The sequence below is a fragment of the Poecilia reticulata genome, chromosome 4 (genome assembly GCF_904066995.2).
Source record: "Poecilia reticulata chromosome 4, P_reticulata-male-v2, whole genome shotgun sequence".
Classification (NCBI taxonomy): Eukaryota; Metazoa; Chordata; class Actinopteri; order Cyprinodontiformes; family Poeciliidae; genus Poecilia; species Poecilia reticulata.
In genome coordinates, this window is record NC_088833.1 from 10,699,453 (window position 1) to 10,723,747 (window position 24,295).

At 37.4% G+C, this 24,295-nt stretch overlaps 1 protein-coding gene and 1 long non-coding RNA gene across 2 annotated transcripts in view; one reads left to right on the forward strand and one right to left on the reverse strand.

Moving 5' to 3' along the window:
- Nucleotides 1-24,295, forward strand: part of gmds (GDP-mannose 4,6-dehydratase) — a 173,784-nt gene that overhangs the window by 3,561 nt on the left and 145,928 nt on the right. Inside the window, exons 2-4 of the mRNA XM_081606187.1 lie at nucleotides 10,240-10,284; nucleotides 13,274-13,361; nucleotides 13,846-13,955. Of these exons, the coding sequence (XP_081462313.1) occupies nucleotides 10,240-10,284; nucleotides 13,274-13,361; nucleotides 13,846-13,955 (243 nt within the window). The remainder of the gene's footprint in view (nucleotides 1-10,239; nucleotides 10,285-13,273; nucleotides 13,362-13,845; nucleotides 13,956-24,295) is intronic.
- On the reverse strand, nucleotides 1,171-9,367 carry LOC145551423 (uncharacterized). Its single transcript, XR_014087248.1, has 3 exons — nucleotides 8,577-9,367; nucleotides 5,546-5,626; nucleotides 1,171-1,414 (listed from the first exon to the last, which is right to left on the reverse strand). It is a non-coding gene; the product is annotated as an uncharacterized LOC145551423 (long non-coding RNA).

Consider the following 24,295-nt stretch of genomic DNA (forward strand, 5'->3'; position numbering starts at 1 on the left):
AGGTTCTTTAACTAGATTAAGTTGAGGGTGTTAGAGCTAAGGAGAGGAGTTTAACATAAAAGGAAACTTTAACTCGGTTCTGATCTGAAGAATCGCAAAACGGCTGGGTGTGCTTTCAGTTCGAACTGTTGAGTACATTTGTGGAGATTTTTTGTAACATTACTTTTTCACATTGTATGTAAACCTGAAAGTAATGTTAGAATAACCTTATTGATCCAAGCTTAATGTCCACTTAAATTGATTTATTTAAAATTAAATGTTTTGTAAACATTAGCCAAAACTGATTTATTTAAATAAAGTTTTTGATCAGATTTCAAATGAAAATTTTCTACATTAATTTTGTTGTCAAAAAAGTGAAAACTTATAATCTATTGCTACAAAGAAAACCCTAAGGCGAATTCAGTTTACACTGATGTTGAGGTCAGTTTTTAGAAGAGTTTTAGGGCCAGACTCTGAGAAATTAATTTAAAAAAAAATTACAAGAATAAATTCATAATAATACCAAAATAAAGTCAGAGTATTACCAGATTAAAATAGTAATATTATAAGAACAGATTAGTAATTTTATGAGAAATCCTATCGGAACAAGCAGTCGTACCTCAGCGTTAAACTGAGGAATGTTGAGCATCTTGTGAAGTTTATTCTTTAGCAGGTGTTTTGCAAATAAGGAAATACAAAATCTTTTAACACATCAGCATGAAATGATTGTCAGTGGTAAAAAGACAAACAACTGTGTCCATTTAGAAGAAAGAACCACAGACTAGCCAGTCTGGTCACGTTAGATCAGGACAACTGAAGCTTTTTCCTCATTAGAATGAGGAAAAAATCTGTTTTTCTTGTAATTTTTGTCTTTCCTCTGGTAACATCGCATCTTTATTCTGCTTATATTATGAGTATTTTGTCATATAATTATGACATTTTTCTCATAATTAAAAAAAAGAAATTCTGTTTGTGTAGCCCTAAAATCCACCCGTAAGCTTTAAAATAATAACCTTTTGTTCTTACAGCAAATCACAAGAGTTGCAGTGTTCATTAAAAATGAGTTAGGGTTAGCTTTTTAAAAAATGTTTTCAAAAGACCAAATGTTATTTATATATTGTATTAGTGTTTAATTTTTCGCAATATTGATCAAAAAGTGAATACAGAAAACATCTGTCAGTCAAAATTTTTTATTTCCTTGTTGGAGCACATGCATTTGAGCATGTGCAGTGTGTTGAAGCATCCACGTCTGTGTGTAGCGGATGATCAGAGCAAATAGGCCTCAAGCTGTAGGAAATGCTATGGTCTGAAGCAGCAGCCGTCACTCGAGGGTTCCCAGAATGCAGCCCTCCAGAGGCGGCCATCTGAGCTCCTGGAAAGTCTCACGATCCCGTGTTGAGCCGCACTTTTCCAAACTCCCATCTCCCCTCGCCGTCTTTAGCAGACAAGAAGAATAACAGCATTAATTCATTTTTATTTTTCCCGTCATGGCATTACTGAGGTATACTGAGAGCTCATGCAAGAGGCATCTGGATACACCATCTCAGAAGTCACACATTGGGCCCGCAGGAGTCACGGCGAATCCGTAAATCACCTCGCTAACTACTGTTCATAAACTCCAGGACAGCATGCAGCTCATTCTGAATATTTCTGAGCGTTGTCTCGGTGTGAAGTATTGGGGCTGAGATGGTGTGAGTTATAGGAGACCACCTGCGTGCCAAGCCGTAGCAGCAGGGCCGTGCAGGGGGTTCTGGATGATACTTCAGGGTTACAGAAAGGACAGCTTCCAGCTCTCTGTGCGACAATAAAACTTTACTCTGCCTTTGAGCTGTTAAACATCTCTTTTCCACTCTGTCTGAGAAAACATCAATATGTTGAGTCTTGACCCCTCAAACTGTTTGATGTTACTCCTGTTCACCCTTCCCTCTTTGTTCCTATTTAATCCGCTCATTCCCTCCTCGCCTCCTTCCATCCGCTCCACCGTTAGCAACACAGGATAAAATCTGAGCAAGTGCCAGCAATAATAATCATAAAGCTAAGAATCCATGCACACATCTCCTCTGTTGCTCATAATGGCTGCTGAAGGCTCCTTAAAGACTGATTCTTCCTCTGACAGAAGTCTGGCAGCCTCTGTTGATGCAGGAGTAGATACGAGTTCAGCTGCAGTTGTAAAAATCTGAATAAGCTGCGCGCTTGCCTTAAGAGTGGAGTTTATCGACCAGCTTCTACGACAATTGGCACAACTATCTTTAAAATGACTTTATTTTACCACCATCATAGAAAGACAACTCCCCTTTGATAGATTCAGTTGTTTTCTAAGCAGGAACATTTTAATGATGATTACATTTCAGATAAGGAAGAAGTGATTGGGTTTTATATAAAAATGTTACATTCATTTTGCTACCAAATTAGATGTCTTGTACAAACTAGATTTATTGATTCATCAACAATATAAATGTAACCTAACAAAATGCTCTCTTCAGGGGGTTTTCCACCACAGGAAATTGCAGGCAGTTTTAAAGTTCCAAAGCATAATATTCTTGGCTGATCTCACGGTAGAAAGGCAACATGATATTCATAAGTATGTTTTCATAAGTCCAGAATTGTGTGAAAGTGAGAATGGCTGACTTTATTACTTTGGAAGGAGCAGTATGCTCTGGGGGGGCTCTCCATGCTGCCATCGCACCACATTATCCCAAAAGGGAGAATTGCTTTAGATCCAGCTTTAGCTTAGTTTTAGGACAGACTTCTTTTTGACTTAGTTTTCATTAGTTTACAATTTGAAAAACGTGCGACAAGGACTGTATAGGTGAACCGCCAGAAACTAGAACCCCGATTTAGCATTGAAGATATGCTAAATACTTGAATGACTTCATTATGCATTTAAAACAAATTTTCCTAAGTGGCTGTTGGAGACTTGGTAGTAGCATCCTGACTGATTCTTCATGAGTGGATATTTACTACTAGTGTAGAAATGTGGTGACTAAATACTGTGCCTCTAAAAAGTGTTCATTCCCTTGAGCGTTTTACCTTTTTTATTGCTTTAACAAATCAATCCTGATCAATAAATTTAGTCGTCTTTGACAAAGAAAAATAAGAAAACCCCTTTTAATGTCAAAGTGAAAACTGATTTCTACAAAATAATGAATATTTACAGACACAAATAAGTGATTGCATAAATATTCAGAATTTAGTAGATGCACCTTTGGCTGCAATCAGCACAAAGTCTGTGTGGACTGATCTAAGTCAGACTGCACATCTGGACGCTGTAATTTTCCTCCATTCTTCACTTTGTAGCCGTTAAAGCTCTGTCACGTTGCGTGGTGGTCTGACTTGAAGAGCCCTTTTCAAGTCCTGAAAAAAATGTCTCTATCATGTTGAGATCTGGGCTTTGGACCACTCCAGAACATCTACCTGCCATCTTCCAAACCATGCCTGTGTAGGTTTAGCTGGATGCTTAGGGTCATTGTCTTGGTGGAAAATAAGCGTTTTCCAAATCTGTTGTCCTCCAGGATTTTCCTTATTTTGGATTCATTTTACCTTCGGCCTTGAGTTCAGTCAATTTGTGCTGTTTGTTTAGGTTTTTTGCTCCTAAAATTTTAGGGGGACCACATCTTATCTGTCCAAAGGACATTCTTTGAAGTTTTAAAGTTAATTGAGAAGCAACGTTAGCCCCTTCTCTTGGCGTGACTTTAACCAGTTCTACCCAGTCCACTCAGTCAGATTTGTGTCAATTAGCACATCCTGCACCGTTCTTCCAGTCTTTTTTTAACCACTTCAGGGGTAGCACAAACCGCACCAAGAAGTGCTGTGTGCAGAATTACAAATGTTTACTATAATAACTGATACAAATTAGATACTTGCTAGTTCTTATGAGGATTTAAAAAAAATAATTTTAGCATGTCAGCTTTGTTACTGGTCACATGGTTTATACTTGAGATATATTCCTAGACTACCTTTTTGATTTTAGAATATTTTACCTTCAAAATTAGAATTTTTGAAGGCTCATCTAATCAAGTTTTGAGGTTACCTTAAGGTGGTAGTATAAGAAGTAATAATCTTGGTGATTGATCAAACAAGAACAGTGGCTAAAGCTCAAAATGCCTTCAATTTCTTTACTGGTAATTGCCATAATTTTTTAAACAAATATCTCTTTCTTCAGTCAGTTTGGTTCTTGATTTGTAATGACCTATGCTGTCACCTTCCTTGTTCAGACCAATGGGCATTATGGGGACCAAAGCCTGGTGATGGCTAGGGAACAGATTAATCTTAAGTTAATTATTAGGGCTGGTTTTGGTGTTGGTCACAGAAGGAATTTCTAACATCAGTGGAAGTCGGTATAATGTCCTAGCAAGGTTGGAAATCCAAACCGGTGTGTGTTAAGGTCTGTGATTGCAGCGTCATTACGCCGTATCAGACGTAATTACAGGCCGCTGCCGTGTGTGCCAGCTTCTGCCTGCGGTCTAAAGAAAACACATTACAGTGATTCATTTGCAGTCTGCAAACAATGATGGATTAAAGGAGGCCTGGCTCCTGTGTTTACATAGATGTATGCCTCGTGGCTGCAGACACTTTCAGAGTCCCTTGCATATTGGACATAGTTTTGAGTGTTTTATGCTGGCTCCTTTGCTCCTCAGTGTTGGACAGGTGGCCTGATTGTGAATCAGAAGCCACACAGAGGGGAGTGTATTAAAAATGATATTTTTCCAATTTTGCTTTTATACCAGGAGAGGGCAGCCAACTCTCACATTATTTCTTTAATCTGCTTTATTCACAAATATACATTTCTCATGTGTAAATCAGCCTGGTCTTTGTTCCTTCATAAATTTAAAATGTAATTTATATTTTTGGTATTGGAAGTTTTATCCAGACTCGTGGAAATTTGAATGGCTGTTTTAAATATTTTACCAAATTGCTGACCTATTAATAAAAATAATCATAGAGGACAGATTATTTTTACAACTACGGTTTGCTCACAATGCTCACTTGCCTATTTATTTTGCACACTTTATCTATGCTTGTCTTTACTTGTTTAGATTTCATGATTTATTAAGTTTTAATAAAAACTTGATCTGCATTTCCTGCAGGCAATATCTTTTTAATGCCTTAATGAGTTTTATATATTTAGCTTCTGATAAGAAGCTAAATATAGCTCATTTGAGCCACTGAAGTTCTTCTTCAATCACTTGACCAGACTTTTATTTGCAGAGCGAGGTTATCATTTTGTCACGTTCCTAAATGAACTTTTGGTGAGTTTGTGGTGTGGCCGCTGGTCTGACAGGTGACTGCATTACGTATTTGTGTGTATGTCTGCCTCTGTGGCTTTCAGCACACAGCTCCCCAAAACAGGAAACAAGGAGGTGAAGCCAGGGTTTATGGGATAATGTGGCCTCAAAGGAGCTTCTTGTTTAGAGGCAGAGCTGCAGCACTTTAAGCTTGTTTTTTTTTTCCGTTTTGTACTTGCATGGAACGTTTTGACCCTGGCACAAGGACAGGAAAACATGACACCAGCTGGAGCTTTGAACACTGCTTAGATGGATGAGTGTGCCAATGCTCAGAGTATCACCCTTGCTTTAGGCAGAAACGGCTTTGGCATCCGTGCCAACCAACTTTCATGCTGCTCAACCTGCAGATCCCAGGAATGATCCTGAAAAGACGACATAAGAACGTAAAACTGAAGGCAGGCACTAAAATCCATGTTAATCACGCTCTAATCCTCACGACATTTGTTCTTTTAAAGCGATCTGTTTCTCTCACACCACAAGGGAGATGTCTTGCTCTTCTTTTTGTTTTATTTTTCTTCAGTTGGTGAAGAAAATTATCTTTCAAACTATTTGGATAAGATTTGCAAAACGTTTTTTGGCACACAGCAAGTACATGAAGAGTTCTCTGCCTTTTTAGACAAATTTAGTGAGGACTCTGCGGTTTGCATCTGGAATGACAAGATCTACAACAAAGTTTTCTTTAGGTATAAATGCCTGAGAGGTTTTACAGCCACAAACCACAGGAAGTGTTTCTGAATATTTTGTATCAACATTTGAAATCCACAAAAAGGTAAAGCAGAATTGTTATATGAATAACTGATCATTTAAAAAACATAAATCTCATAATACTTTTAATTTATTTATTTTTGCTGTTATGTTTCATTTAGGATGGATGTGTTTGAACCACAAAGAGCCACAGAGAGCATTCATTATGACTCAGAAGTTTGGTCTCTTCATACTTTAAGAAAAGCAGAAAAAACACAAGAAAACAGCAAAGACTGAATCAGTAAATGTTTAGAAAATAAAGCCACTCTGCAGGGAGAATCTTATAGTGCAATTGTGTCAAACATCAGATGGACAAGTTCCATATTGTCATTTTTATATAAAGAAGATGGTAGCTGTTTTGTAAGTGCTCTTGGTCACCTTCATGTCTTGCCTGTTTATTGGTACTGGCCCAGTTGGAATGGTGCATATTAATGTATGCATATGTGATGACATATGATATTTCTATGGTAAATATAATGTCTGTAAGACTGAAAGTGATCATTAAAAGTATTTGCATACGATTTTGCTAAACGTTTTTTGGCACACAGCAATTACATAAAGAGTTCTTCCTTTTTAGACAAATTTATTGTGGACTCTGCGGTTTGCATCTGGAATGACAAGATTTACAACAAAGTTTCCTTTAGGTATAAATGCCTGAGAGGTTTTACAGCCACTAGCCACATGGAGTGTTTTGTATATTTTGATCAAGCTTTGGGCCTCAGCATCTACTGAATCTAGTCAAATTCAGACTAGAAATATTGCTCTTCACGACAGCGAGGCCAGTTTCTTCAATTTAATTTGTTTAGCACATTGTATTATTTGTAAATCCAAAATAAATAAGTTTGTGAGTTCATGTCTACAACTTTTTAATTTTGTTGGCTTTCTGTACCACCCACAATCTGTTGATTTATTTATTTTTTTTGTCATCGCTACCCGCTATTTCTTTTCTTTTTTTTTTTTTTAAACACTCAAGCTGCATATTTCATGTGTTTCACTGAGTTCAAATCACCTCGTCATCTGAAAACTCGATCGCTTGGTAGGTCTCAGGGAAACTTAATTTTAGTCATTTCAAAACAGGACCTCATATAACCCAAAATATGTTGATGCTTGTCAGAGCTCGGAGCAGATTGTTTTCATCACTCACTTCAGACTTGGACAAGAAGAGAAGCACAGGGCTGTTTTGTAATCCACTGTATGCATACGTGTGTGTTTGTCTATGTAGTTTATGAAAGCTACCAATAGATGAATGCTATTTCAGAGGGTGCAACTGGAAATTTTGAACAGGAAAAAAAGATGTGGTAAGGAAATTAAGAGCTCGTTGACAGTGCTTGCTCACGCACAGGTTAGCCAAGAGTTCCAGATTCATGCGGATGCTGCATCTGATCCCATAACTCTCGTGATACTGCTGGACTATGTCATACAGCTTTTCTAAGGGTGGTTTCCAACACTACTAAAGATGTCATTGTATTTTATTGACCTTTCAATAATTTGATTTCTAAGCATGTGGAAAAAACAACTGAGTTATGAATTTATGGTCATTTTTTTCCCCCAAGTACTACGATCCTTTCTGGACAACATTATGCCACTAAATCTGGCTATTGTGTTTCATAATCATCAATTATTTCATGCACTAACCTAAAATAAAATAAAAAATGTTTTTAATTTCCACCTGCCCTAGAAAACTGCACTGTGATCATTTTCTTTTAAATTTTTGTTTATATTTTAAGGGTTTCTATTAATTTTTCATCAAATTAATAGAAACCCTATTAATTTGATGAAAATTAGTCTTTTTGCTGGGGGGCAAAAAGACTAAATAATCTTAGTTAGCAAAAAGTGCATTAAGCATTAAAGTACCTAATCCAGTGGTTCTTGACCTTTTTTGAGGTACCGAACCCACCAGTTTCATATGCGCATCCACTGAACCCTTCTGTAGTGATAAATAAAATATGATCCCCCCCCCCCCCCCCCCCAAATTCAAGACATTGGGGGGGGGGAATCATGGGGTCACCCAACTATATTCTAGTTGGGTGACCCCATGATCACTAAGTCTTCTTAAAAGGTAGAATCTCTGAGAACCAGTGACGTGCGGTGAGGTTCATTGTTGGTGAGGCACTGACTTATGACTTAGACACCATGCATGTTATTGGACCAACGGAAATTTCGCGCATGCATACAACGCTGGGGGCCAAAAAGACTAATCTTTTACATGTCATCCATAGCCGCGTTAACTCAGTGAAACTTAAAAATGTAGGTATTAATTTCGTGCTATGATCCACAGCAAAGTGATCTGTATTCACCAAGCTAAGCAGACTCGTTGCCATAGCAACTGACAACAATGCCACTTCATGTTTTAGGATTTAACACCAAAAAACATTGAAGAATTTTGCACACAGAACAGAACATTTAGTCTGTTGTTGTGGTACGTTTTAGGCTTAATGTTTTATTAATAAATAATTGCTGTGGTAGATTAGCTGCCGCTTCTACTTTACTGGATTATTTAAAAACTGTGGACCACAAAACGCACATTTCATTAAAAAACTAAACAAAAACATCTTATTGCTGTCTTACCTTTTTAAATCCATGCTAATTCTGCACAAAAATATCCGTTCATCCAAAGCCAAGTTCTATCCTCCCCATGTCTTTTCTACTCCGTTTAAGACTCGTCAAACTGTCTCGAAGCAAAATTTTCAGCTCCGGTGTTGGTCTAACTTTAGTTATCATCTCCTGCTTCAATTGAAAATCCACTTCAGAAAGTGGATTTTTAAGTGTCGAAATGTAGTCTTTCATGTTGACGTCGGAAGAGATGAGAAAACAAATATATCGCTGTACTTTACTTATTTACTGTATGGCTAGCTCACAGTGTCTTACTCTGCAGTTGTGCAGTCACAACTGCAGAGTAAGACACTGAGCGCCCCCAGCGCTGAGGCAAGAGAACTGCCTGCCTCACCTCGAGTCTGTTCTCTGCCGTTTCTTATCGCTCCTCCGCACACAAAACACGATACACACACAGTGACAAAAAAACACTGTACATTATATACATAAGCGAAATTATGGAAAATCAGTCCATATATTAAAAGTTTCTTAGCCATTTTATTGCCGGCGTACAGACAGGACGAACATGCTGTCAAATGCTCGCTAACTGCAGCCAGTGCAGTTAGCGAGAGGTTGCGCAATCGTAGGTGGGGCTCGGCTCGCTGCTGCCTCACCGGCTTCGCTTCTGAGCATTTGAATGGGAAAATGCGAAAATCCAGTGATTTTGAAGAAAAACTAATCAGAATTGGTTAAGCTAAGTAAAAAATAGATACTTTATAGTACAAACCACAGGGTGAAAATAGCAATATAAACGATTTTATATATTATTTTTCCATGATGACAGCACGTCATCATGATGACCGCATGTCACTGCTGAGAACAGTTCTTCAAAATATAGTCAGTGTTTTCAGCAGAGTTGAGCTGACTGTGCAGGAATGACACACAATTTGCCACAGTTTCAACAAGTTGGCCATCGAGAGAAACTGGAAGCACTTTAAGGTCTTGTTTAGATTATTTAATTAGCTCTACATCCTTAAGAGAATTAAAAAATCATAATAAATAATAAAGACTTTGCGGTATTCTGATTTAGTAATGTAATTATATTAGTTGTGTTACCACCCCCACGCCACTAGAGGCAGTAGCAACCCCGACAAAATGCGACTAAGGAGCATATTTAGAAGTACACCGAAAGCTACGTAATTAAAGACACAAGTTCAAATCCATGCTGAGAGTGGAGCTCCTTCAATCAGTGCTGATTGGCTCAGCAATGTAACGTGATGCTCTGCAGCAAGTGATGGCAAAGCGGGGAGCGTCATCACAACTTTACACAAGTGTGTCTTTAACTCCGCAGCAGAGGCTCCGCCGAACCCCTGGGGTTCGATCGAACCCAGGTTAAGAACCACTGACCTAATCGTATTGAAAACTTGCTTCATGCAAATAAATGATTTTGGGTGTTCATTTATCATTATCTTTTATCTTTTTATTGTGGTTCATTTTTCTGTGAGTTATTAGTTCCTTTCATGCAGTTATATGGTTAACATGAGGACATGATTGCCCATTGGTCAGTCCAGGGTGAATTGTTGTGTTGTGATATGCTTTGCAATTATGGTATTTACTGACTTGTTCAGAGTAATGTACATATGTTACAAATTCTTCTAGTTGTATGCATTATTCCTAAGTCTTGTGATTTTCTTTTCAGGATGGTTCCTACCTGGCTGAGTTCCTACTTGCTAAAGGCTATGAGGTGAGAGTGACGGGTCACACACTGCAGCCTTAAAAAGAAACATATCTTTTTTTTCTTCAGTCGTTCAGAAGTCCTCACAGACGCATAAAAAAATAAATGTCGATAGTCATGAAAGCCAACATCCACACAACAACATTCCCTCGATAAGCAGCATCCAGCCACCTCTGTCTGTGGGAACTCCAGGGGGAATGGTGATTTGACAGCTCTTACAGACACTGGTTCTCTCACACCTCGCCCTGATAAGACCCTCCTGTTGGATGAGCTCTTTCACCCCTGACCGTGGTGCTTACCCAAGGGTCCCACTAATTCTCAGGAAATTGTTGCTATCATACAGCATTAAGAGTGAGGTCATCAGCTTTCATCTGACGCTTGTTGTATTTTTAGGGGTCTTGCAGCAAGGCTGACAAACAAATATTTGCCATTGACAGATTTCTTAAGGGTTCTTTTGCCTTTTGGGTCCCAAACAATTTATGACATCAGGTACAGATAACCTGAGGAAAAATAATGAGGTCAGACTACTTACAGAACTGTAGAAAACTCTGAGATGGAACTTGTCTGACAACACGTAGTAGGCTTAAACAAAAGAAACAGAATGGGCCACAAAGTTATTTTTAAGGTTACTGGACCTACAGTAATAGCCATTATTTAGAAAAAGTTAAAACATGAACCGGGTGAAACTTTCCAAGAAGTGACTGGCCTCCCAAAATTACACCAACATCAACGACCCATTTGGGAGGTTACCAAAGAAACCAGAACATCTAAACTACTGCTTGTACACCAGCATGTGCTCCTCTGAGTTGGTAAAAATTAAATCCAAATCTGATTGAGCAGCTACTGGCTTGATTGACCAAGCCAATCATGTTTATGCTTACAAAAGGCACTGTCTGAATTAAGACGATTTTATTAAAGAAGGACAATGCCAAATGGCAGTTGTTGCCATCCTCAATTACACATCGAGTGGTATTGGGGGCAAATACTTTTCAAATCAGGCCACCTAGTTTCAGAAAGCCTTTTTGCTAAAAAGTTTTTTTGGCACTAGTGGTCGTTATGCAACAGTAATCTGACAGGAAGGGGGCAGAGAGAAGGGAGTAAAATGCGGCAAAGGAGCCGAGGTTAGGAGTCGTATTTGGGACGTCCGCGTCTGATTTTGGAACCTCTGAATAAACGGCACCCGCTCTAACCACTGGGCCATGTCACGCCCCCACAAAGCTTTTTTAAGTTTGCGAGGGTGGCCATTTCTAATAATGGTCATCAGTGTTCCATATGTTCGCTGTTTTTTATTTTTATTTTATGGCTCTCACTGTGGTTTACTGAAGTCCCAAAGCCTTAGAAATGACTTTTTAACCCATTGTTTCATCATCTTATCTCCTTGAGATTTTTTAGAATACTTCATGTTAGTCGGTTATTTCAAAGTACTAGTCTGGAAGTAACCAGGATAGTATTTGTTTAGAAGACGGAATGGCTTGCATGTTTTTTTCCCATTTGGTAAATGAAAGCATGCTGGTACTGAAATTTGTTTCAGAAGAAACATTTAGATGCGACACAAAAATGCAGAATATTTTCATAAGTAAATAAATTCAAATGTGTGTAATGATGAGCAAAAACTAGATAAGTTGCACAAAGACTATAACTTGGTTAAAGAAACACTGACCTTCATCTTAATCTGCTTTTATATCAATTGCGCCATCTGCTGCCCAGCTCAGGGACAGCAGGCAGGAAGTGGATGAGCTCCAGCTTGAGGGGGTTGACTGATAAGGCGGTGTGGAGGGGGAAAGGGTGGCAATAAAGAGGAGTGCAGAGGCATGCAGGAAGAGCACAGTGAATAAAGGAAGTGAGGTCGGGCCACAGTGTCCTCCCACTAATGGACTCCCATTGGAGCAGACCCTGTTATCTTCCCTGAGCAGACCTTCCTTATAAACCCCCTACTGAATGTGGAGGAAAGATCACAGATCAGACGGCAACAACTAAACACCGAGCTGAAGTTATATCAGTATTTTCTAATGTAGAGTATTTACTGTTTCAGAAAACTTTTAGAAATAAAAGCTAAGTAGACAAGCTTATTCTATTTCTCAGCTTTTCATACTCGTGTGACATTTTTCTTTAAAAAGCAAGCAACATGTCTGGCTTTATAGAAACAAATCTTATTTAGGAAAGCAGTTAAAAGAAAATGTAATTTTTTACCAGGTTTTGGACCAAAGTTTTCTAACAGAAGGAGGAATCTGTTTCTCCATTAAGGGATGGGCTGACACTGGTTGTGCCAAACGTTTTTTTTTTCTTAGGCAACTAGCACCAAAATTAGGTGCAGCCACATAAGTAAAGCCACACTTATGATGGCTTTACTTATGATGTAAAGCCATCATAAGTAACACCCTGGCTTTACAGTTCCACTTAAAAAAAAAAACAAAGCAAAAAAAAACAAACTACTGCCTATAAAGGCATTATTGATTTGTAAATGATTAAATAAGTATACATCTAAATTTAAGGTTCTTTATTTGAAACAAAATTGTACAAGATGTGTTAATTACTTAGATAAGTGTTAAAGGTGCTTCAATGACCTACAATTTAAAGTTTAAAGCCTCTGAAGACAAATAAAATGATAAAATAAAATACAAACTAAGATGTCTTTAGGGCTAAACAAGCCCAGAGAAAGACTCTAAGATTAAGAAATGGTAACATCTGAAAAGGTTGCTTGAATGGTCCCATATTTTCTATGGTTTAAATTTACAGCCAAGTATTATTTTGTATGTTTTATACAAAATAATACTTGGCCAGAATAACTTGTATAAGATGAAGAAATTATATTTACTAGTTGTGTCTTAGATCACATAACTAAGTCAGTTCATTTATGAAAAAATTGTGAAGAAAATATGTAACTCGTTAGGGAATGTAACTGTGTAAATAATAATAAAAAGTAAAAAAAAAATACTCCATTTGAATAAGCCCACCAAAATTTTGCAGTTTCAGTCCTATCTGTTCTCTTTTTCCTCAGGTTCATGGTATTTTGCGGCGTTCCAGCTCCTTCAACACAGGTCGGATTGAGCATCTTTACCAAAACCCACAGACACACACAGAGGGCAGTAAGTATTCTGTTTTGTTTCTAATTTTTCTTCGATGAAGACTTGAGTATTGTCAGATGAAATAGAAACGCTGATTTATAAAACTTAACTTCTGCACTATTGGTCCCAGTTGTAAACCAGTTAGCACCAATTTGTGAACAACTGTTAAACATAAAAAAAATAATAAATTTATATACAAGCTGCAACAAAATGTATCTTTACCCCATTTGAATGTTTGCTTTATCCACATATGAAAATCATTTTAGTAATTCTTTCAGCAAAAATGTTTTAAAATGATATTTTTTGTGAAATTAGACTGACCAGCAAGTCATCTTTTCTAATTATGGTAATTTTCTGATCTATTTAAAACAGCACTGAAGGGTTTTACTCTAGAGTTTTAAATGATACTAAGATATTAATGAAGACACATTTATAATATATTCAAAATAGCATGTCCATGCACTTTATGATAAAAAAAAAACACATGTATGCTATTCTTTTTAAGACATGAAACTCCATTATGGTGACCTGACTGACAGCACCTGTCTGGTGAAAATCATCAATGAGGTGAAGCCCACAGAAATCTACAACCTGGGTGCTCAGAGCCACGTCAAGGTAGCGTGATCTCAGAAACATACCTCCCGTCATCTCCTGTGGCTTTATACAGAAATAAAATGTCCGGTATTTTCATTATGGCACAGTAATCCCTGTAATGTCATTTGTGTGTTTAGAAAAGAGTCTAGGAACAAACGGCTGATGAGATATCACTGATGATGGGATTTGGAAAAATACTTTTCTCAAAGTCAATTTGGAAAGATGAAGGTGTTCCATAAAATTTCAAACATGGTTTGGAGGCTCTAACGTAAAACTTGAACTGACATTGTGCTGTTGATGGATTGGTTTGCTAATCAAACCACAGCACTTATGCTGCATTTCAAGTGAAACGTGACATAAATGGTTCATTGCCACCAAAATAGTTAAGAAAAAAGTGAAAGAATGTTTTCCAGATGTTTGTTTTTTTTTTTTTGTTTTTTTTTCCAAATACAGAGATTGACATTGTGATAAACATTTCTTCTTCTCTGGGGAGCTAGCATCTGAAATGCCAAAAAACCTCTGAAGGCTGATGGGACAGGAAGTAAAATGTTCTTGAATGGGTCAGTCTGTATAACAGTGTTGTCTTTGTCTGTAAGCCTCACAGGGATCCCAGATGATCCGCCTGAACCGCCTATGTCCCCTAGTGATCTAATTCAGAGTCTCCACACAGAACTGATCTTCATTCATCTTTTTGGAGCAGCCAGGAGCTGACTCAGACCATTCATAAAAAGCAAAGAGCCATTTCTCGTAATGTAAGCTTGAAACTTTGAGTAATAGCTGTTCTTTATTTAAAATTCATCCTGAGTCTAAATTTAGACATTGAATTTTGTAAACCGCAGTATAACCGGAAGAGCCCAGTCAGCTGGCAAATAGCTAAGTTGTGGTATCATTCCTCTTTCTTGGTTTGGGGTTACAAAAAATAATGACCTGTTTAAAAAAATAAATTCAAAGTACGGCTAGCTCTGACGTTTCCCTTTCTTTCTGCTTTGGAACGTATGAGCTAACGCTAAAATATGTCACGATGCTTGAGTTTTAGCTGATTGTTTGATGATGTCAGCAGTTTTCTTCTGGCTACAGTATATTTATATTGATGATGGCTTTGACTTGAAGGCAGAAGTCTGTTTAGCAACTGATTGGAAGGTACTATCATTGAAAAATGGCTACATAATCTCTACATTCTCTTTTCTCAGATTTCGAATCAGATTTTTTTTTGACTGAATTATATCAGTGATAACGGGTACAGACAATCTATATATTATTAGTGTATTTTGTAGTATTATAATAGTTTTAATGTCCCATATTTTTGATATAAGGCAATACAACATTGTAGCAGAGATTTCTGGTTGCATGACTGAAAGCTGATTTGTTTTTATTTCACAAACTTAAAAGCTACGTGTCAGTCGGTTGTTTTCCAACTCCAATTGGGCCTAATCCCCAAAATTAAGATGACTTCAAATGACTTTTATTCCTTTGAACTTAACTGAAAAAAAAAAAAAAAAAGTTCACAACAAATTTGTATGAGGATGATAAAACAAGTGGGGAACAAAATCAATTCATTTCCACCTGTTCACATCCTTGTTAATGCAAATTGTGCATTCACATTTTTTTTTTGTTTTCAAGATGTTAAGCAAGAAAATGACTAATAATAAGATGTTGGTGAGTTTAAAGGAAGAGAAAAAGCGAATTGGACCGAATGAGATGGGAGAGAATGGATGACTCCGCTCACCACATCCTTTGTGGTAAAAGGACGAGACTGTTCTTTCACCTCCCACATCCTTGGGCCACACACAGAAACAGGCCTGAAAATCCCCGTACCTGTACAAGGTTTTCATTTTTATTCATGTCCTCACAAATAAACCCTGCTCTGGTTTTGTTCTTGCCACGCTGCCCATTTCCAAACAGCCCAGCCTGCTAGATTACTGACAGAAGTGGCGTCTTGCATATTCCACACAGCAGCCACTCTGCATCTTTCTGTCTCATTCCCACCAGTGCTCTTTCTGCCTCTGCCTTACGGGGAATCCTTCCTGATTCCTTTTAGCTTGAGCCTCTTTTCTGCTTTGACGTAGGGTGTGTGGGCGCTGGTTTCCGCTAAAGAGGGTCATTATCAACAACAGAATTGAAGTTGTTTTCTAATTTTGCATGGGTGGAGGTGGACAGGGAATAGTTGAACCAACTGTAGAGTACATGAGAGACAACCAGCTGTAGTATCCTTCAACTACAACAGAAAGACCTTTTGTTCTTTTTCCTTTACTCTGGAAAGAAGTCTGATCTTTGCGCTTGGGAGTGATTCCCAGTTCGGAAATCTATTTATATTTATACCTACATGAGAGACAGGCTTACTATTTGACAGTCTACTATGAATTCAACTAATTACTCTGGGCAGTGTTTGTTTCACATCAAAAAGAATAATCATTTCCAAGAAGAACATTTATTCCTTCAGAATAATGCAAACCATGCAATGGAAACTACCATTGAGATGGGATTCTTAATATCCCATCTCAAATTAATTTGGGTTATTTCCATAATACAAACTACTCATTTAAAGCATTTTACAAGAGAGTAACATCCAATTATAAGTTCCTGTTTTATAGAAACAATATAATCACACAGTCAGATATAAAGCCTGTTATTTATTGTACAATTAGGTGCGCCTTTCCATTTCTGATGGCTTCTTCCAGCAGGATAATGCACTGTGGCCCAGGCTCAAATCGTCTGGAACTAGTTAGACATTTTTTTTAATGTTGGTTTGTAAAATGTTTTTATTAAACCTTTATTCATAATCAGATAAAAACCAGTACTGTGAATTTACCGTACTCCAGTGATCTCCCCAGTTACCAAATGTCAACCCAAAATACCACCTTTAGGATATGCGGGAACAGAAAATTGGCATCATGGATTTATCAACAAATCTGCAGCAATTATGTACCAAAATCTTAAAGGAAATTTCTTGGAAATATTTAGTTGGTCTAAGCTCAGTATACCCATCATGCTGTGGTAAGAATACAACAGAGGGCTGAAAGTTAAAGGTAAAAAAATACTTCAGACTAAACAGCACTGAGTTTGAGGGTGTTGGACAGGAGGCTTACACTTAATGACATGAAAGGGAAATGTCTCTCTTTAAACAAAATGCTCTGATGAGGTAAGACAAAAGAAAACAACAGTCACAACAACAGATGATGAATTTATGTTTGAGAACAAAGTAGTCTGGTAATTGCGCTCCTGAAATATGCATGAGGAACATTCTTAAATGGGGAAGTGCTCTTGCTAATGTGTTGTGCATCTGAAGGTTCAGAGCAATCCTTTTGTGCTGTCCAAGTGACGCGCTTCACAGGAAGGGCACAAACAAAACCCTTGTTGCCGTCTACACACAATTTTTCCCACCTGCAGCTTTCACAGCAGACACAACAGCAGACTGTCTGAATTATTAATACACAAACAAAGTGACACAACTGAGGGCCACTCGGCGTTTAGGGAATATGTATATTATGCCAAAAGAAACAGATTTGCCCAGGGAATGAAGATGAGAACACGAAAAAAAAAAAAAAAAACCTTAAGTTTTTAAGAGTTCAGAACTGAATGGGCAATGTTGGAGACTTGGGTACAAGTTTTTAGGGTCTTATGTTTGATGAGTTTTGAAGACAAACTAAGGAGACAGACTTCTTATTTTCTGTATCCAGCTTGATGCAAATAACTTCTTAAAGTGGATTACCATCATCCCATTATCTATTTGGAGAATTCTTTCTCTTGGTTACTTTTTGGACTTTCTCCCATCAGGGTTTGAAGAGGCTGCCGTGTCAGAGAAACACACAAGATTTAACACCCTTGTTTCCCAACAAAGTCTGGCCTGTTTGTTCGCTGTCGATGTGTTTGTTGGCCTGTTTGCATTACAACCTGCCAGTTTTTCTTGAACATGAGGAATACAGAATGGAAAAGAAATGGGGCTGAATTGAGTTGAACTGAACTGAACTGAACTGAACTGAACTGAGCGGAATGCAACTGAATTTAATGTAATTTAGTAGGCGGTAGTTGAATTTAACTTGAGTAGAAAATCATTGAATTAAGTGAAATTGAATGTAGTTGGACTGAATAGGAGTGAAACGACGGAAGATGATTGAATGTAACTGGGTAGACTAGAATTGGAAACAATGGAAATGAACTGAATAGAATTAAGTGGACTACAGTTGTGTTAACTGGGAAATAATGAAGCCGAATTTAACTGAATTGGATACGGTGGAAATAAATGGAACTGCACTGAACTGAATGGAATTTAGTGGGATGGAATTAAATACAATGGGATTCATTTGGAAAATAATTTGCTGCACAAGTGTCTGGAAGCCTGTGCCCAGTCTCTAATTTTAATGGGTTAGACCTACATGAAAGAAAGCCTCTTCGGCCTCGATGGAGTTGAGAGTGAACTTGGCTTTTGGGGAATAGTCGAATGTGCCAAAAGAAATAGGTCTGCTCAGGGAATGCTCTGCAGTTGTTTTGTGGGTCAGATATGTTGCTTCACTCATGAGTCAGACCTTTTTTCTGTTTTTTTTTTTTTTTTGAGATGTTGTAACACATGGAAAGATGTAGTGGGAGAAAAGATAAAGGGAAACAGGAAGAACAGAGAGGGAGTTTTCTGAGGTCTGTTAACTAAATATACGGAGTCAATAAATAGTATCACAAAGCTATATGTGATCGCATCTGTATCTTAAATCAAACCCCAAATATTCCACTTCAGCTGTCTTCCTTCGAGTTGTCTCTTACATCGAAGCCAAAATAAACTGCAGATGCAGTTTCACTTTGTTGATTTATAGATGGCACTAGTGAGCCACTGCAGCTCCTTTGTGGCTTTGAGTCATGGCTTTTATCAGCAATAAAACAAATGTGTGAGAATGAAATGTTCTCTAATGTGCTCCTCTGGCATCACAGTTGCTTCAATGAATTATTTTCATTTTTGAAATGTCATCAATAAAATCAAAGAGGAAAGGAAAATACTTGTTTTGATGGAGGACTATTGAGAGTAACACCAACATGTTAAATATCCAAATAGATATTTTCCTTTCATTGCCTTTAATTATGATCATAAAATAAAATAAAAAAAATTATACAGGGAAGATAAATGTGATGGGAAATGGCAAAGGCAGCAGTTTACAAAATAATGCGACCTTTGATGTATCTTCTCTTTTTTGCTATTCTTAACTTTTTATTATACTGTACATTTCTCATTTTCAATTTTATATTACAACTTCAGCAATAGATACATGACAAAGACACAATTGTGCTCTATTTCTTGCATCTTCACCTTCTTGGCTAAAATACATGGACTTATAGGTTCTTACAGATGTACAACATAAATATCTAGAATTGAAGTTCTGTCTAAAGATTTAGTTGTTGATACAAAGTCTTAGATTTGTAAAAGTTGATTTTATTTTTTTTTTGTAACAGATTTTCTTTTGAAAATCACTACAGAGCCAACTGGTCACTTCTTCACACACATCTTCTGAGAGGGTAAATGTCATTTATTGTTAAATTGTCAAATTGTATTGAAATTAGTAAAAAATGAAATATTGAGACATCTAAAGTGTAAAGCAGAGTTAACCAAATATTCTGGTTGAAAAATGAACTCATGCTTTTACATCATGTACTTTATCATTTTTATCTGGATTTTTTTTTTTTTACATTTTGTGCTCATTTATTTACTAAACTTTTTATCTACATGGTGAGTGATTGACAGTGGCCCTCGGTGTGTTTGTTGTTACGAGGCTTACAACAATTAACACACACAAAGCTGGAATAGTTTGTGTTAATTAGTTTGGTTTGTGTGAGTTGAGCACTGAGGTGAGAAGTCTGTAACCAGGAATTACACTAAATATTTATTAAGCTCATCAATCTTCCTGTGCTTGTTGCTATGTCCTCCAGGGAAACATTAGGCAGTAATCGACCTTGAAAATCCACATTTGATCTTTTTAATAATTTATCAGAAGCCATTGATGTTGTGTGTTTTCTTTTGGAATCTTCTTCAGTTAATTCTAAGTGATTTGCCTTGAGAGAACATATTGCTGTATGTTGTTTTTCTTCTGGATAATTACACATGGAGTCTCAGATTTGATGGACTCAGATCTTTATCAAATCTGCAAGCAATTGTCTAAATATGTAGTTACATAAGGGAGGTTGTTATTATGCCAAAACAAATAATGCTCTAAATTGAAGACGCGGTCAAAATAGTTTTTGCAACTATGTTTGAGTAAAAAAAACTGCATTAAGCAAAACAATAAGGCAAAATAGTACGTGTTATGATTTTTACATGACATTTGTTATATAGTGATATTAACAGACAATTCTGTTGGTGTCTCTTACTTGATTTAGGGCTGCATGATATCAGGAAAACTTAAAATTACAACACAGTTGTTGAAACTTATATCATAGATTTAAGATTAATTTACATTTCTTTTCCTTACTAAAAATATATATATGACGTGAACATCGTGGACAGTTGGAGGCCATCCAATTGGGTGAATACATTTTTGACATGCAGAGTGGGTATGGATGACTCTTAAAATATGACACATCCATATTTTATGCAATATTGCATTCAAACATTCCACTGCAATTGCTATATTGTAAACATTATTGCTTTTAGGTGTCATTTGTCATGCTTTTGTAAAAGCAAAAACGATTTTTTTTTATGAACCCCCCCCCCCAACAAAAACAGTGATGATATACATCACAAAATGTTCAGTTCATTTGTTACCTTCCTTTGCTCTGAAGGAAGACGATTAACTCTTGCTAACACTATATCCACCAAAAAAACTGGGTGACTGTGGCTCTATGGGAAGAGTAGAAGTCTCGCAGTCTGAAAGTTGTGACCTTAATTTCTGTTTCCTCCTGCCACATGTTGATGTTTCCCTGGGCAAGGAACCTTACAAAAAATGCTTAACAATCTACAAATCCGTGTACGACTGTGTGCGATTGAGTAAATGTGTCTCTTTTTTACCATCAGCTCTTTTGCCAGCCACTGTGGGTACATTTATAAATGCACGTCTACATAAAGGGTTAAACCTCAGTCAGTATTTGAGAGACAGGAAACATCTTGGAGAAGTCGACTGCTCATCACAGGACCAAAATAGACAGTTTTAATGAAACTGGATTTAAATGTGGGACTTTAAAGTCACCAGCTAACATAACTTGGATATTTCTGGAGTATGTGTGGACACCAAAGTACTTTCAGGGAAGCATTCACAGAAGGTTCTTGCAAACTCCACACAGAAAGTCTCCATAACGTAGATTCGAGCCAAACACCTGCCTGCTGCGTGATGACATTCTGTATCAGCCACACCTGTGCTAATATAGTATCAATATCAGATGAGATCGGTTTGTATCAGCGCATATGTACACCTGTGATAGAAGTACTTGTGCAAAGTCGATGTCGTTCTTGTTTACACAAAGAGCACAAACATACTCAGCTCAGTTGACTTTAAGCTTTATTTTGTGTACCAAAGGATTTTAGTAACAGACTTAGCAACTTTATACTCACAAACAAAAGCTTTGTCAAGACGCATTGCCTTTTTATATGGTGTTTGTACTAGTTTGTCTCGGTAGTGACAGTCAGGCAGCACCCACTCATTATTATGGTTTCACTGAGAGAAATCAGTCTCTTGTTTTCGGTTGCAGACTCTTAATTACACCATATTACCAAACACCCATATCGGCCCTGACAGACAGCGAGAAGATGCAGCCTCGCTCAATCCCTCCATAAGTGACATAAGCTCATTACTCACAGTAAACATTGTTGTTAATCTGTGAACACAAGTCCTGACTGCTGCTGCCCTCTCTGCTGCATGCTCACACCCTCACAGACGATACACACACACACACACAAACGCACACACACACTTCCCCTGCCGATGGCGTGTTGGGGCAATTCAGCCATCAGGTTTGGTGGTTTTCTAACCCAGACAGACCCTCGGTTAGAGTCAAAGCTTTACTGTTCCTAACTGATTTTTTTTTTTAAAAAAAAGGAAAATTATGTTAGCAGGTGATACTCTCTTAAGTGAGGTTGTTCTTGCTATTTTACAAGCTGTAAATTCCCTATTGAAGACATTTTGTGTCGAGAGGCAGTTTGTATTTCTGACTTCAGTCGAAAGTGTTTGTGGTGTCTACATGTTGGTCCATGCTTAAAAGCTTGTCTGTTGGGTGATTTAAGGGTTGCAAGCAACTTGCAAAATCTTGATGTAATGAGCAATGATCTCACTCATTTGAATGCTGTGGAATGATGATCCTGGAGCAAAACAACCATAGAGCAGAGGCGATGTTTGCGATGAGGACAGGGATGAGAGTTTAATGGGTAGATGAGTTATGACATTAGATTCTAATCTCTATATTTGTAATTGTTTTAGTCTCTCAGTTAATAAAAGTGGTTTGGAATTTCTTATCAATGTGTGTGTGCAGGGCGCTGTTTTTACCTGTGTGTATTCATTAAAGTTTTAAATCAGGCTGTCATGTTTTTTATGAGCCGCTCCTACCCTTGTCTCCTGTCAACCAAACAAACAAGCTTTTATTCTCGGAGAGAGCAGGAGCTTCAGGTGCAATACGCTTAGAGCGCAGCGGCTCAACGACATTCACATTTTGTTGATTTACATGAATCTGTGATCACCCTGACAATTATGGATAATGCAAGATAAATAGAAATAAAGGTTAGAACACCTATTTGAAGTCCATTTCAGTTGATGGTTAGCGTATTTATTGTGATAGTAAGATTCTCTGGAATTAACATGTTCTTAACTCAGTTTTTAACCATCAAATATGTGTAAATGTATATTTGCAAATATTTTTCTCATATTTAGACCTCCTTTTTTTAGTGTCAGTCTATAAGGCAAAACACAAAATAATGTTCTTGAGGGTTTAGTTTTTTTTGTATTTCCAAGATCTTCCTTCATATTTGACATATTTGACCTTTGCATCAGTGCTGGAGGAGACTGCTGACATACCGTAGTTTTGAAGCAGTTTTGAAGGCTGATGGTTGGCTGTCGTGAAGAAAGTTACACTATGCATGTGCTGTAAGCCATCATCCCACTGTGAAGAAACATCTTGTCTTAAGCATTCCTCTTGCTTCTACTTTATTTGCTCAATATTTGTAAGCATACATCCAAACTGAACTGGACATCTTCATTCACTTCGTCCTCTATCATTGCCAAACTACAACCATAGCACAGAAAAAAATCACCATGATTATTCATAACTACTCCTTCTGATTGGCCCAGTTGAAATTCAGCCAGAGAAATTGATTATAATCAGAGAAATCCTAGACAAAGCATTGAAGGGAGATGAGAATTGAGCAGAGTTATTTAGAAGGGCAGACCAGTAGTAAATTAGTAAGGACAGCTCTTCTAAGTTTTACATCTAAAAAATGCGTTTGTCCACATCAGTTATTACATGAATATTTTATCTTAGTCATATACGACCCATCTTTGTGTGAAAAGACCAACTCTTCATATTTCGGCGGTGATTCTGCTGCGGTGGCTATAAGGACCATCAAGGTTTTGTCTGTTTTCAAACCTTTTTTGCTACAGTCTCCTGCTAACTCATCCTGAACAATTTGTCTGCCATTTTTCAGTTTTAGCTTATATGTAATTCTAGATGTGGTCATGTATTGAAAATATTTGAAAGGTAATTTGGAGAAAGATCTAAATAATTATTTCTTTTCATGCCAGTTTAAAAAAAACAAACTACTGAACAGACTCAAATTTATATTTTTAAAAAGAAGAATGGAATTGGCATGATATAAATAAATAAATAAAAAAAAACATATATACATGCTTTACTTTGCTCATTACCTTTATTACATTGTGTCTGTGACCAAATTTTTTTCTCTCTCTCTTTCTCTATCATAAGGTGAGTGTTTGGCCACACACAGACGCTGCCGGTGCCTTTGGTCCAGCAGTGTACTCTTGCCAGACACATGAGTGGCAAATGGCAAAAAGATCATTAATCAAACTCTCAGCACGTGTTCATTGTTTCCTTCGGCCCTCCTGCCTTGGCTTCTTTCTCCTCAATTTTTCCAGCTCTGCTTCAGTGGAAAATATAGAGGTTCTTTCGTTTAACTTGTCAGGATATTTCAGAGCTCTAAGAAATGTTATTTGTTTATTCAGGTGGGACAATTAAGATGTTTTCTTTTTTTCTCTTACTTCTAAAACACATTTGTCTTTTGCCTTTGAAAACTTGAGTGCTCGTTTCCAAGCGGAGTCATTAATTCACACATTGAGTGCTTCGCGTGTCCTCACAAAAGGTGAAACAGGTGTGCTAGTGCTCCTGAAATCTGTCTGTTACCCTTTGCCTTCGGGGGATGCTGTGGAATGACTGGTTGGATCATAAAA